General features: G+C 45.8%; 1 protein-coding gene across 1 annotated transcript in view; it reads left to right on the top strand.

Annotated features, from left to right (window-relative positions):
* The window catches only part of rab3gap1 (RAB3 GTPase activating protein subunit 1), an 80074-nt gene that overhangs the window by 62932 nt on the left and 3478 nt on the right, over positions 1–13664 (top strand). The window contains exons 19-21 of the mRNA XM_047376963.1: positions 10838–11065; positions 11786–11882; positions 13084–13187. Of these exons, the coding sequence (XP_047232919.1) occupies positions 10838–11065; positions 11786–11882; positions 13084–13187 (429 nt within the window). The remainder of the gene's footprint in view (positions 1–10837; positions 11066–11785; positions 11883–13083; positions 13188–13664) is intronic.

Here is a 13664-nt window from a genome sequence, read left to right as displayed (position 1 = left end):
CTTTGTCCTTTGGTCTTCTTGACAAAAAGGAAAAATATGATCTGACCATCAAAGTCGACTTGAAAATGAAACACGGTAGCGGTTCGTCTCTCCGAAACTCCGTGTCTCCAGTTACGTGTTAACTCACGTCTTCGATCGGCAAAAGTGAAATCTCTGGCCTTCTTAGTCCAAAAACTTCAGTTATGAATAGTTCGTTGTCCAACGAGAGAGAATGAATGAAACTCTGGACAGAGTTCTTCTCTTAAAGTGACGCTCTTCGATCCCTGGATGTGGTTTCCAGCAGAAGGCAGCTTTTCAAACATGAGCGCCTCCTATATAGCACCCTGTGACGTCAGACTGGGGACGCCCAGTCATATCAGTCGCAATGCTCGATGGGATATGTAGGAGCGGGCTGTCCTGGGTACAAAATGGCCGATGCCATTGGAGGGGCACAGTGACGTCCAACAACGGGCAGATAATCCAATACTCAGCAAACAAGTGGTCCAACATTGTTCTATGTTGTAAACATCAGTTTGACCTTTCATGTTTTGCTTGGAGAGTAAATGTTGTCTTCTTTCTCAGCTCCCAGGAAGGTTAAAGTAGTCCAGTCTCTTTTTGGTTGGACTTTTGCTTTAACCTTCAAATCTACAATGTAAAAGCTGCTGTAGGTCCTGTGATGGTGTTAATGGGTTTCTGGAGACTTCTTTTAGTATCTTGAAGTCTGCTCTCAAGGTGAACTTGCATAGAGAGCCAGACCTGAACATGTTGCCAGTTGTTTTAGATGTCCTCCACTTTTCAACCGACTATTTTCCATACAGAGGAACGGCTGAATTCAAGAAAATGCTTTTTCATTTGAAATATGGTAACGATTTGCTTCCATATGATTCTGGCAGAGGGGGAGGTCTTGCGATAATCTACTGTGAGAAGTGGAGGGTAGCGCCCGTAACTGTTCCTGTCTGTCACTCGTTTGAAGCAACTGTATGTCAGCTTTCTGGATCAAATCCCACTATTATTGCTGCCTTGTACTGGGGGATTTTAACATTCATGTGGAAACAGATAATAATCCTTTTACCAAAGACTTTACATCCTGCTTGGACAGTTTTGGACTACAGCATTATACTAATTTCCCCACACATATTAAAGGTCATATTTTGGAATTAAGCTGCTGTTCTGGTGTTAAACCTATTGGCTGTACAGCTGACTCTTTCCCATTTTCAGATCATATGTTTTTATCATTTGGAGTTAATATTTCTATTTCTAATTCTAAATCTCCACGTATTATAACATTTCGTAAAATTAAGGACATTAACTTAGATAACTTATATTCTTCTATCAATAGTCTTCCCAGAGTCGAGTGGTCTTCTACCACAGATGAACTGCTATCACATTACAACAAATACCTGCAGTACCTTCTAAACAATCTTGCTCCATTTAAAACCAAATCGGTTTCATTCACTCATACAGCACCTTGGTTTACTTCCACCCTTAGACAGTTAAAAGCAAAAGGACATCAACTTGAAAGACTCTACAGGAAAACTAGTCTCACTGTACACAAAGATATGTATTCAAACCACATTCTTCACTATAAAGATCCCATTTCCACAGCTAAATCCATATATTATTCAAATCTAATCAGTTCCAATGAGGGTAATTCCTAGGCCCTCTTCTCCCTGCTGGCAAATATTACAAAACCACTAGATTCACTTCCTCCGTATTTATATTCTTCTGAGTTTTGTAATACTATGGTATCTTTTTTTTCTCTTCAAAAATATCACATATTCATCAACAACTGTTACCCTCTGCGGCTGTAATGTCATCAGTTTCAGTTTCAACTGCCTCTACTAATTTATTCTCAGTCTTTACTCTTCCCTCAATTAATGACATCTCAAAATTAATTCAAAAATCAAAATCTTCAAGCTGCCAATTAGATCCTCTTCCAACAATTCTTGTTGAAGCTACCCTTCCCTCTCTATCCCCTTTGATTACAGACATTATACATTCTTCTCTTACCACTGGTGTTGTTCCTTCTGCCCTCAAAACAGCTGCTGTAACCCCAATACTAAAAAACCTGGCTTAGATTCAAATAATCTCAATAATTTTCGCCCCATCTCATATCTTCCTTTCATTTCCAAGATTTTTGGAAAAAATAGTTTCTGCTCAACATCATGCTCATCTGTCTTGCAATAATTTGTATGAACAATTCCAATCTGGTTTTCGTCCGCTTCACAGTACTGAAACAGCACTCCTTAAAATCACTAATGACCTCCTTCTTGCTGCTGATTCTGGTTTATTATCCATATTTCTTCTGCTTGATCTGACTGCAGCGTTTGTTACCATTTCTCATAACATCCTTTTGGACAGACTTTCCTTTTTTGGCATTGTAAATACACCTCTCAATTGGTTTCATTCTTACCCTTCAGGCCGCACTCAGTCTGTCCATTTAAAATCATTCACATCTCACTATGTTTCCGTTACCTCAGGTGTTCCCCAGGGCTCTGTCCTAGGGTCCCTGTTGTTTATCGTTTACCTTCTCCCCCTTGGTTATATTTTTCGTAAATATAATATTCAGTTTTACTGTTACGCGGATGACACCCAGCTTTACCTTTCAACTAAACTTAATTCTACACTTCCACCCTCGTCCCTCACTAATTGTCTCATTGAAATAAAACACTGGTTTACCCTAAACATTCTGAAATTAAATTGCAATAAAACAGAGCTTCTTCTAATTGGCACTAAATCAATACTAAACAACCTTCATAATTTTTCAATTTCAATTTATAACTCGTTCATCTTTCCTTCTCCTCAGGTTAAGAGTCTTGGTGTCATCCTTGATAGCAGCCTTTCCTTCACTTCCCATGTCAATAATATTACTCGATCAGCCTACTTCCATCTTTATAATATTCAGCGTCTCCGTCCTTTTCTCACTCCTCATTCCACCGCTGTCTTGGTTCACAGTCTGGTCACCTCTCGTTTAGATTATTGCAATTCTCTTTTTTTTTGGTCTACCACAGAAAACCCGTCATAAACTACAATTGGTTCAAGACTCAGCAGCTGGTATCAGTACACAGACTCCTTCAATCCATCACATCACACCAGTTCTACAACAGCTTCATTGGCCTCCTATTTCATATCGTATCAACTATAAAATAATCCTTCTTACCTTTAAAGCTATTCACAACCTCGCTCCTTTATATCTTTCAAACCTTCTTCACATTATTGTACCTGTCCGTACCCCCAGATCCTCCTCCTCGATCCATCTCACTGTTCCACCCGCCCGTCTTGTTACTATGGGGAGCAGAGCATTCAGCCGGTCTGCTCCCCAGCTCTGGAACTCACTTCCACCTGATCTCTGCAACACACACTCATTGCCACACTTCAAATCTATACTCAAAACGTATCTGTTTAAATTAGCTTATGCATTGGTGATTGTAATTTTTCACTGTTTTATTCAACCCCATTTTGTACTTATTTTAATATTTATTTAAATTGTGTCTGTGTTATGTAAGGTGACCTTGAGTGCCTAGAATGGTGGCTATAAATAAAATGTATTATTATTATTATGAAATGATGCCGTTTACATCCACCCTTTGAAGCTGACATGATTTTAGAAAGCTTTACTGTTACTGGTCGCAAAGGGTGAAAGGAAGCAGGAACAGACTCTGTGCATGCGCTACAGCAGACATAAAAACCACTCGGAGAGGGAGGTCTTTGAAAGATGAGCGTAGCGGCCTAATTTCAGCATAGCGGCGACAATTTTCAGTGTAGCAGCCCGTTACGCTGGCGAGGAACCCTAATGTTCTCATCATGTGCACCTTATATGATGTTGGATTTGAGCCAGTTTAGTGAGATAAAATGTGGGGGTGTCCTTATTTATTCCACACCAGAAAACACATTTTTTATTACATTTTACAAAACGTTAAAACATGTCTGTTTTACAGTTTGTTTATATGTCTTGAATTTCTGCTGTCCACATGTCCAAATACATTAGAGAAACACACAGGTTCTCTTTCAACATTCGTTTCGGTATCTCACTATGGGACACGCCTCCAGCGCCTGTCCCCCAGAAGCTCTATTACATTACGCCAGTCTTGACTGGCAGGCGGAAGTGACGTCCGCTCCCATGGGAGGACTTCCTCCCAGTATAAAAGTCGACGTCACGTAGGTGATCTTCAGTCTAACACCTCTTCTCGCTCCCAGAAGCACCTCTCAGACGGTCATTACAGTAACTTGAGCTAGCTTAACTGTTCACAGAGTGAGCTAACAACTCGGTCGCCGAGCGCTTCTCAATAACTGTGCCCGACTGTTCTGAGTCCCTTTCAACGCTGGTCTGTCGCCAAACAGCAGCGCTGCAACTGGTCATCAAACTAGCTGCAACCTTAACGGAGCTTACGAAGTTGTGTAACTTACACTCGTTCTCACCATGAACAGAGTCAAGCCACCATCTAGAACCTGCACATGTGGCAATCTCATAGCTGGGGCAGATACCCACTCTGTCTGCGCTTCGTGTCTGGGGCTGCAACATGCCCAGGACGCGTTGGCGTCACCGGCGAGCTGCGAGCACTGTGCACGGCTCTCCCTTAAGTCTCGTCGGTGCAGGCTAGCACGCCAAGCTAGCCTGTCGGAGGTTGATCCTATGATGGGAGTAGCCAATCCCCCGCCACCGGAGCTTCCTAGTACTGATGAGAGAGAGCCCACTTTGGCTGGAGCCAGTTGGGATGATCAGCTCGACGCTGTCGCGCCACTGACTGACCCAGAGGAAGACGAGGCCGCACTTCCAGGTTTCAGTACTCTTACTAATGCCGAGTCTGAATCTGAAATGGAGTCCATCAGTCTCGGGTCTGACGACGACGAGCTGGACTGCGGGCCTTATGCCATCCAGTCGGTTGCAAAGCCCTCGGTGACGGATGACACCAGCCGCTGCGGTTCCCCAAACCCGACGGCAACGGACCTGCATGATGTCTGCAGAAGGGCAGCAAAGAAGCTGGGCATCGAGTGGCCAGAAACCCTCACCGAAACTACCACATCTCGATATGAGGGGAAGCGGCTTCCGAGAGCCAAATCCTCCGGCAGACAGCTGTTGCCGGTCTTTCCCGAGTGCCTCGAGGAAGCGACCCGGTCTTGGAGCAATCCTCTCACCGCCAAGAACCCCGCCCTGGGAGGGTCGGCGCTGGACTGGACGGGCATGGAGGCCGGCGGTTTTTCACATCTGCCTCCCGTAGAACCTCTGCTGGCATCTCACCTGCACCCATCGCAGAAGTTAGCCATGACAGCGGCAGGACCCACCCTTCCCTTCAAAGCTGACTCTTTTCAGTCCACTCTGAATGAGAAAAGCTACAAGGCGGTGGCTGCATCTGTTAAAGCCTTAAACGCTTCGTCTCTTCTCCTCGCTTACCAAGCGGAATTACAGGAGCAGATGACTGGCACACCGATGGCCGATTTGTGGGACGAGTTGTGCGTGGTGACAGACCTATGCCTGCGTCTCCACAGAAGTGCTGTCCAAGCATCCGGGAGAGCCATGGCCCTGATGGTCACTCAGGAGAGAGCTAGATGGCTGAACCTCTCTAGCCTGTCTCAGAGGGAAAAGAACCAGCTCCTCGACACCCCCGTGGACCCGAAGAGCTTATTTGGACCCACTGTGGCAGCCATGCAAAAACGCTGTGCGGAAAAGAAGAGGGAAGGTGAAGCGCTAAAGCTGTGTCTGCCCAGGAAAGCGCAGCCTCCTCCCCCTCCAGCACCCCGTGTGCCGTTCGCTCAAGCGGCGGCTCGACCGGCCTACCGCATCCCCAAACGCCAGCCGCAGTCAGCGGACCGTGGGAAACAAACCGAGCTCAAAGGTGCTTGGGGAAGGAAGCCATTCGCTCCCCCGACAACGCCGGGGAACCGAGCGACCCCTTCCGCTACTGTGAGCGCAAAGAAAAAGAGGCGCGCTACCTAGGGAGCCGTCTTCGGGGTGGGAGAGCAGGATCTGCCAGACACCTGCACCCCCCCTACCAGGACACGTCCTGTCCCAGTTCGAGTTCAGAACGCCACGTTCAAGGCAACTCAAACGGCCTGCAGAGCCGACGTTGGAGCTCATCGTTCAGAGCCAATCGAAGCGGAGGAGGATCAAAGCCACCGAGAGCTCAGTGGAGCCGCAGCTGTGGCCAGAAAGCACACACCAGTGCACAAACACATGCCAGTGTCTAAAAACACGACCTTCCCCCTTCACAACATGTTCAATAAAGTTGTTTTCTGGCACGCATCCAGGCCTGGAGCCGAGGGCGCAGCCACAACAAAAAAACATAAAAAATATGTTAAAAATAACACAAGGACAGGACATGGCCGTGCGGCTGCACATGAGGCCACGAGGGGGAGCTCTCGCTCCAGCTTTGGCACAGCGACAGGCTGGAGCTCCCGCTCCACCTTTGCCACAGCTGCACATGAGGCCTCAAGGGGGAGCTCTCACCCTACCTCTAACACAGCAGGCTGTTTTTTCTGTGGAAGAAGCAGACCTGGGACGAGCGCAGCTGGCAGTTGTAGCGAAACAGCAGATCCCTCAGCCAGTGTTGCGCAGTGTTTACACGGAAGCACCTTTAGGTCCACTGGCAAACAACACTCAGCTGTGGTGAGCGTGTGGAGCGTCAGATTGGGTGATAAAGACTGTATCCAGGGGATACAGGCTCCAATTTGTGACAGCCCCACCCCGTTTCAAGGGCATAGTACAGTCATACGCCCGGGGAGAGTCAGCTCGCATCCTGCAAGAGGAAATAATTTCCCTGCAGCACAAAAGAGCTGTCCGGCTGGTACCGCAGGAGCAAAGCAGAGGCGGGTTTTACTCCAGATACTTTCTCGTGCCGAAAAGGGGCGGGGGTCTGCGACCGATATTGGATCTGCGGGCTCTGAACACATATCTGAGACGGTATTCGTTCAGGATGCTAACACACGCAGCTCTGATAAAGTTTGCGCGTCAAGGAGACTGGTTTGTCTCCACAGACTTGAAAGACGCATATTTCCATATCCCTATATACCCCCCTCACAGAAAATACCTCAGATTTGCGTTTCAGGGAGAGCTATACGAGTACCTGGTACTTCCTTTTGGCCTCTCACTGAGCCCACGTGTATTCGTGAAATGCACCGAGGCAGCCATCGCGCCTCTGAGGGAAAGGGGGATGCGTCTGGCGACATATATAGACGATTGGCTGATTGCAGCTCAATCTTTAGAGGAGCTCAGGACGCATGCCGAGATGCTTACTTTACATCTGACAGCCCTGGGATTCACAATAAACTGGGAAAAGAGCATTTTAACCCCAGTACAAACAATCACCTTCATTGGCCTGTCCCTGAATTCAGTCGAGTTCAGAGCGCGCCTCTCAGCGGAACGAGTAAAAGCCTTTCAGGCTTGTCTGGCACTCTTTCGCAGAGGCACACAGGTGAAATTCAGGTTATGCCTCAGACTGCTCGGTCTGATGGCGTCTGCGCTGGCGGTCATCACACTCGGCCGTCTACACATGCGCCCGTTTCAAAGGTGGGTGGCGTCACTCAGCTTGAGCCCCACACGCCATGCTCACCGCAGCGTCCTGGTTTCTCTCATATGTGCACGCGCGCTGAGCCCGTGGAAGCGTCCCGGTTTTCTCAACACCGGCGTTACCATGGGAACCATCCTGACGAGGAAGGTAATTACCACAGATGCCTCGCTGACAGGCTGGGGAGCCACTCACGAGGGGATGATGGTAAACGGCGTTTGGAGTCCACAAACACAGACAGCTCACATAAATTGTCTGGAACTCCTGGCCGTGATGCTGGCACTGAGACACTGTCTGCCTTTTATCAAAGGGCACCATGTTTTGGTCAGAACGGACAACACAACAGTGGTTGCTTACATCAACAGACAGGGGGGTCTGCGCTCACGTCATTTACACGAGCTGGCATACAGACTGATAATCTGGACCAGCTCACACTTGCTGTCGCTAAGAGCGACTCACGTGCCAGGGGTAATGAACAGAGGCGCGGATCTGCTGTCAAGGGGCAATCCCCGCTACAAAGAGTGGAAACTCCACAGCGAGGTGATGACCCAGATATGGAAGAGGTACGGCCGAGCGGAGGTCGACCTCTTCGCATCAGGGGAAAATGCTCAGTGTCCGATGTTTTTCTCACTGACAGAGCAACAAGCTCCGCTTGGGCTGGATGCTCTAGCGCACAAATGGCCGCCGGCCCTACTGTACGCCTTTCCCCCGCTGGAACTGATCATTCCTACTCTCGCCAGGGTGCGAGAGGGAAAACACTCACTTATTCTGATAGCTCCCCGCTGGCCAGGGAAACATTGGCTAGCGGAGATTTTTCAGATGCTACACGGCGAGCCATGGCGGCTTCCCCTCCGCAGAGATCTCCTGACGCAGGCACGCGGAGAAATATTTCATCCGCATCCAGAGCGCATGGCCCTATGGGCCTGGCCTGTGAGGGGTTAAATCTGGCTGCCAGTGGGCTTCCCCAGAGCGTTATTGACACAATTCAAAATGCAAGGGCCGTTTCCACGCGTAACGTGTATGAGGGTAAATGGCAGGCATTCGTGGGTTGGTGCGCAAAACCTATGGTGAGCGTAATGCAAAGCCCTGTGTCGGACGTTTTAACTTTTCTGCAGGCACTGTTGGATAAAGGCTTGGCTTTTTCCACTGTGAAGGTGTACCTGGCTGCTATTTCAGCCTGTCACGTTGGCTTTGGTGACAAAACAGTGGGGCAGCACCCCCTGGTGTGTCAATTCATGAAAGGTGCACGACGGCTCCGTCCAGTGTTGAGGAGCCTCACTCCTTCATGGGATTTACCTATGGTACTCGATGCGTTGTCACGTGCACCATTCGAACCGTTGCAGCAGTTTGAGCTCAAAGTGCTTTCCTTTAAAACGGCCTTATTGATTGCTCTGGTTTCTGCTAAGCATGTGAGTGACATTCAAGCGCTCTCAGTTAACCCATCCTGCATGCAGTTTCTGGGTGAGTCAAGGGTTTTACTGAAACCTAATCCTGCCTTTATACCTAAGGTTGCTACGGCTCTGCCATGCCGTGCCCTTGAATTAATGGCTTTCTACCCACCACCATTCTCCTCTCAGGAGCATGAACGACTGCATACGCTCTGCCCAGTACGAGCTCTGCGGTTATATGTGGAAAACACAGCAGATTTTCGTAAATCAGAGCAGCTGTTTGTGTCATGGGCTTCACCACATAAAGGAAAGCCTCTCACAAAGCAACGTCTTTCGCATTGGGTAGTGGGGGCTATTATTATGGCTTATGAGAGCAGAGGCCTTGCACCCCCTGCAGGTCTGCGGGCTCATTCCACTCGTGGTGTGGCATCATCCTGGGCACTGTTCCAGGGTATACCTGTGGAGGAAATATGTGAGGCTGCCAACTGGGCGACCCCTCACACCTTCACTAGGTTCTATAAACTGGATGTCACCAGGCCCACACTGGCTCACACGGTTCTGGGTGTGGGTTCCACATTGCCATGAATGCAAGATGCAATCTGTTGGTCTTCGAGTGAGCTTATCTGGCAATACGGGAGCAGAAATATCCTGTAGTGAGATACCGAAACGAATGTTGAAAGAGAACTTTAGGTTAAGGATTTAACCCCGGTTCTCTGAAACACGAGTGAGGTATCTCACCAGATCACCCTCCTTGCAGGGAGCGAGGAAGAGGTGTGCTTATTAAACTGAAGATCACCTACGTGACGTCGACTTTTATACTGGGAGGAAGTCCTCCCATGGGAGCGGACGTCACTTCCGCCTGCCAGTCAAGACTGGCGTAATGTAATAGAGCTTCTGGGGGACAGGCGCTGGAGGCGTGTCCCATAGTGAGATACCTCACTCATGTTTCAGAGAACCGGGGTTAAATCCTTAACCTAAAGTTCTCATAGCATGTCCTTTTTTGTATGACTGCGAGCAAACCTGCAGTTTTAGTAAGAAGTTACACATATTTATGTCAGAAGAAGATTTGATACTTTAGGCAGTCATACATATGAAGTATCGTCCTCTACTCTGACTCTAACAGAACATTAGGAATGCTAATTTTTGTGTTGTAGGGGTGCTTTCCGTCACCTCTGGACTTCATCTTCCTCCTCGATAGCTGTAATTCAGCCTCACAGCCAACCTCAACACATGCTGCAGGTTCTTCCTGCCATTTTCTTATCTCATTAACGAATGGAAGTGGTACTTAATTGTAAGAGTGTACACTACATACAGACTGTAGGATTTGATTGCATGAAATTCCTATTCAATGTCAGAAATGCTACATAACTTTGGAAGACAAAATAAGCCATTATTTGTTGAATTAGGCTCTGAAAACCTCCAGTTCCTCCCTGTCTCATCTGCTCTCTGAGCCAATTGCTGGCAGGTACAGGTAGCCCCAGAATTATTCATACCTCTGGAAGAGTTAGGTTTATGGCTTCATTTTAATGTGATCAACATCATGTTCTCCAAGAACTCAGGGTCTCTGGGTTTCTGCAGGCCCTCACACTATCCAGATACCCATCTCCTGGGGTCTGATGACATCAGGGAGAAGAAAGACTAACCTGATGAGTCCTCTGCAAACATTTCCAGTTACACTAATATCCAGGCAGCAACATTTCAGGTATCAGATGGTGTTTATGAGCTCAGTAATGGCAGTACTAAGCTGAAGTTAGACAAGAACTGGTCACATTTACCAGAAGAATAAACTAATGACAGTTAAAAGTACTGTAGCAACAAGATGTTAGACTAGAAAACATGATGATGTAGAACGGTCTAATCTAGAACCTGAAGAGATTGTATCTGAGGAGAAACACAGATGTATCAGTGATGAGACTGTAACACAGCTTGACATTAGGTAAAATTAATCTCTTTCTCCTTTTTTCACAGGCAGCCAACCCTGGCTGTGTTCTGGAGGACTTTGTTCGCTGGTACTCACCGAGGGATTATGTAGAAGAAGAGGTATTCAATGAGAAAGGGCGTACTGTCCTGAAAGGAGAACTTAGTGCAAGAATGAAAATCCCTGGCAACACATGGGTGGAGACCTGGGAAACAGCCAGGGTTACTCCTGCACGGCGCCAGAAGAGACTCTTTGATGACACCAAGGAGGCAGAAAAGGTAACGTCTCTCCAGGACATTAGTGACTGACGTCAGTTCAAAGGAGCTTTTTAACTGATGAAATACATTTGGATTCCACATCAGGAACATGTTTAATTCCTGAAAATAATATGATGCTATTAATGATGATTTTCTTTGTTGGTGGTCTTTTCCTTCTCTTCTGTCCATCCGTCCATTTTTTGTGTCCTTCCTCTTTGGTTCCAGGTTTTTCCAGATTCTGTTTTTAAAGCCTGTCCGCCGTACAGATATCTGCTGCAAATTCAAAGTGACCTTAATTATTTAATGTTTTTGAAGTGATTGTGAAAGACGGAGAAGTCTTGGAAACTGAGTCGGGGAAATTCTCGTATTTTTCCATCAAAACTGAGCAAAAAAACTAAAAAATGTTGGAAATAATCTGATTTAAGCAGAAGCTGATGGAATTACTGGCCTAGCAAGTTAAAAGAAGACAATAACTCTTGGTTAGTTTGGCCTCAGCACTAAAAGTAAAGCTGAGTGAATCTCTTTTAGTTGGTTAAGGATAAATAAAAATCACTTTTGTTTTTGTATCATTTAGTTTTATCATCAAATCCAGCTCCTTCAGTCTAGTAAAACCACCTTTGTTCAAACATTTTCAGATTGAACAAAGGCTAAAGTGGTTTGAAAAGACCACAAAAAGGAAAATTTCATTATCAGATGTAAAAAAAAATAAGCACATTAAAGAATGTCTTTTTTTTGTTTTAGGTGTTACATTATTTGGTAATGTTGAAACCCGGAGACCTGGCTTGTCACCTGCTGCCCTGTCTACTACATGCTGCTATTGTGAAGCTGAAGCATGAAGGTGAGTCCTGCTTATTTGTTTCATGACTGTTTTCCAGCATCTAGCAGTAAATACAAGAGTTGTTCCTGTCTGTTCTGTGGCCAGTAGAACCAAATGTATCTAGGTACACGCTCAACCATCCGAATCATTTTAGATACAGAGTTCGAAAGATAATATGTTTATCTTTCTGTCACAATGCACTTCAGTTCAGTGATTTTTATTGGACACATAGTGAGTCAACAGGACAAAGAAAGGATACATGGAGTTAAGTGAACCTAACTTAAAACACTCTTGTTTACTTCTCTAAAACAAGTCAGGCTGCAGATGTGCTGACCTGGAGTCAGTAACTCAGCAGCAAAATTCATTTTTTGTATAATAAGATACAAAAGCAGCTGGAATACTTTTGGAACTCCTCACCTCAGTCTGAACCTGAGGCAAAGCTGGGTGACAGCCAGATCTCCGCATTTACAGTGTCTTGCTGCCTTAAATCATTGTAATAAGGTTAGTTGTGCTAATTTATTAGCCTCATTCACAAAACGTTTTCCTCATAAACCTGCAAGGCTTCTGAGCTCCCTCTGGTCATTCCTAAATCTTAAGTAGAGATGGTAATATCCTGCACAGCTGTGAGTTTATAGAAATCAAGCAACAGGAGGTGAGGTGCAGCCCATTCTGCTTTTCTATCCTGCTGCCGACTGCTTCTACAAACCATACATCATCACTGTATCTCTCGCTGGCCTCTATACAAATCAGCTGATGGAGGGCTGTGACTACTTCTCTTGGTGAGTCAGGGGTGTAACAGAGGCACTCTGATCTCTACCTCCTTGACTGCGTCAGTCCTTTCACAGAACGCCTTATTCCAACCTTGAAGTGTTTGGTAAAATAGGCTAAAATTAGCTGCATTTTTTTTGCCATCTTTGACTGGTTCTTGTTGCTGTTTGTTGCAGAGTTTTTAACCAGGTTCTGTCTCCTTAGAGATGCTAGTTGTTGTCAACTTTCTAACAGAGCTTTCACATAGTATATAACAGCAGCAGAAGCAAAACAAAAATCAAATAAAGGGATGGAAAACCTCTCTGAACAAAAGCGCAGAGTATCTTATTATTAAACACGTAAATGCGAGGAAGTGATGCATTTAGATTTAATTCCTAAAGCTTTATATTTTTACAGCTGCTCTACAGTTGGACTCACATCTCGGCTAACTTTGTTTCCTTTGTTTCTCTAACAGAGTCAACAGAAAACATCCCATCAGTTGGAAAGAACATTCAACAAGCTACAAGTCAAGCCAACAAACTGCTGCACTCTGTTAACTATGACTACAAGAGGTTAGAGGTCAGTGCTTTGTATCCTGGACTTGCTAGAACATCATTTAAAAGGAAAAATAGACATACATAAATAAATAAATAAAGAGTTTTGTTCATATATGTTGTTATAGGTACCTCTAAAGAATTACAATGTTGCGAAAAAGTTCAATGTTTTGAGTCCCTCATGTCAGAAAGTAAAACTCATATATTATATAGATTCATCACAGAAAAAGTCAAATATTTCAAGCCTTTATTTCTTGTGATTTTGGCTTCCAGAGAATAAAAAACCCAACATATTACATCAGGGGTGGCTTGAAAAGAGGAATGCAATATTTATAGCCCATGTGTAGCCCATGTCTGAGCATAGCGGTTCTTGGATGTGCTGACTCCAGCCTCGGTCCACTCCTTGTGAAGTGACTATCCCTGTTGCTGGTGCATCTTTTCCTCCCACAGTTTTTCCTTCCACTTAACTTTCTATGAATATGCTTGGATACAGCGCTCTGTG

Source organism: Girardinichthys multiradiatus, chromosome 10 (assembly GCF_021462225.1).
Source record: "Girardinichthys multiradiatus isolate DD_20200921_A chromosome 10, DD_fGirMul_XY1, whole genome shotgun sequence".
NCBI classification, from domain to species: domain Eukaryota; kingdom Metazoa; phylum Chordata; class Actinopteri; order Cyprinodontiformes; family Goodeidae; genus Girardinichthys; species Girardinichthys multiradiatus.
The sequence above is the reverse complement of the archived record's forward strand: the minus strand, read 5'-3'. Positions and strand labels throughout refer to the sequence as shown.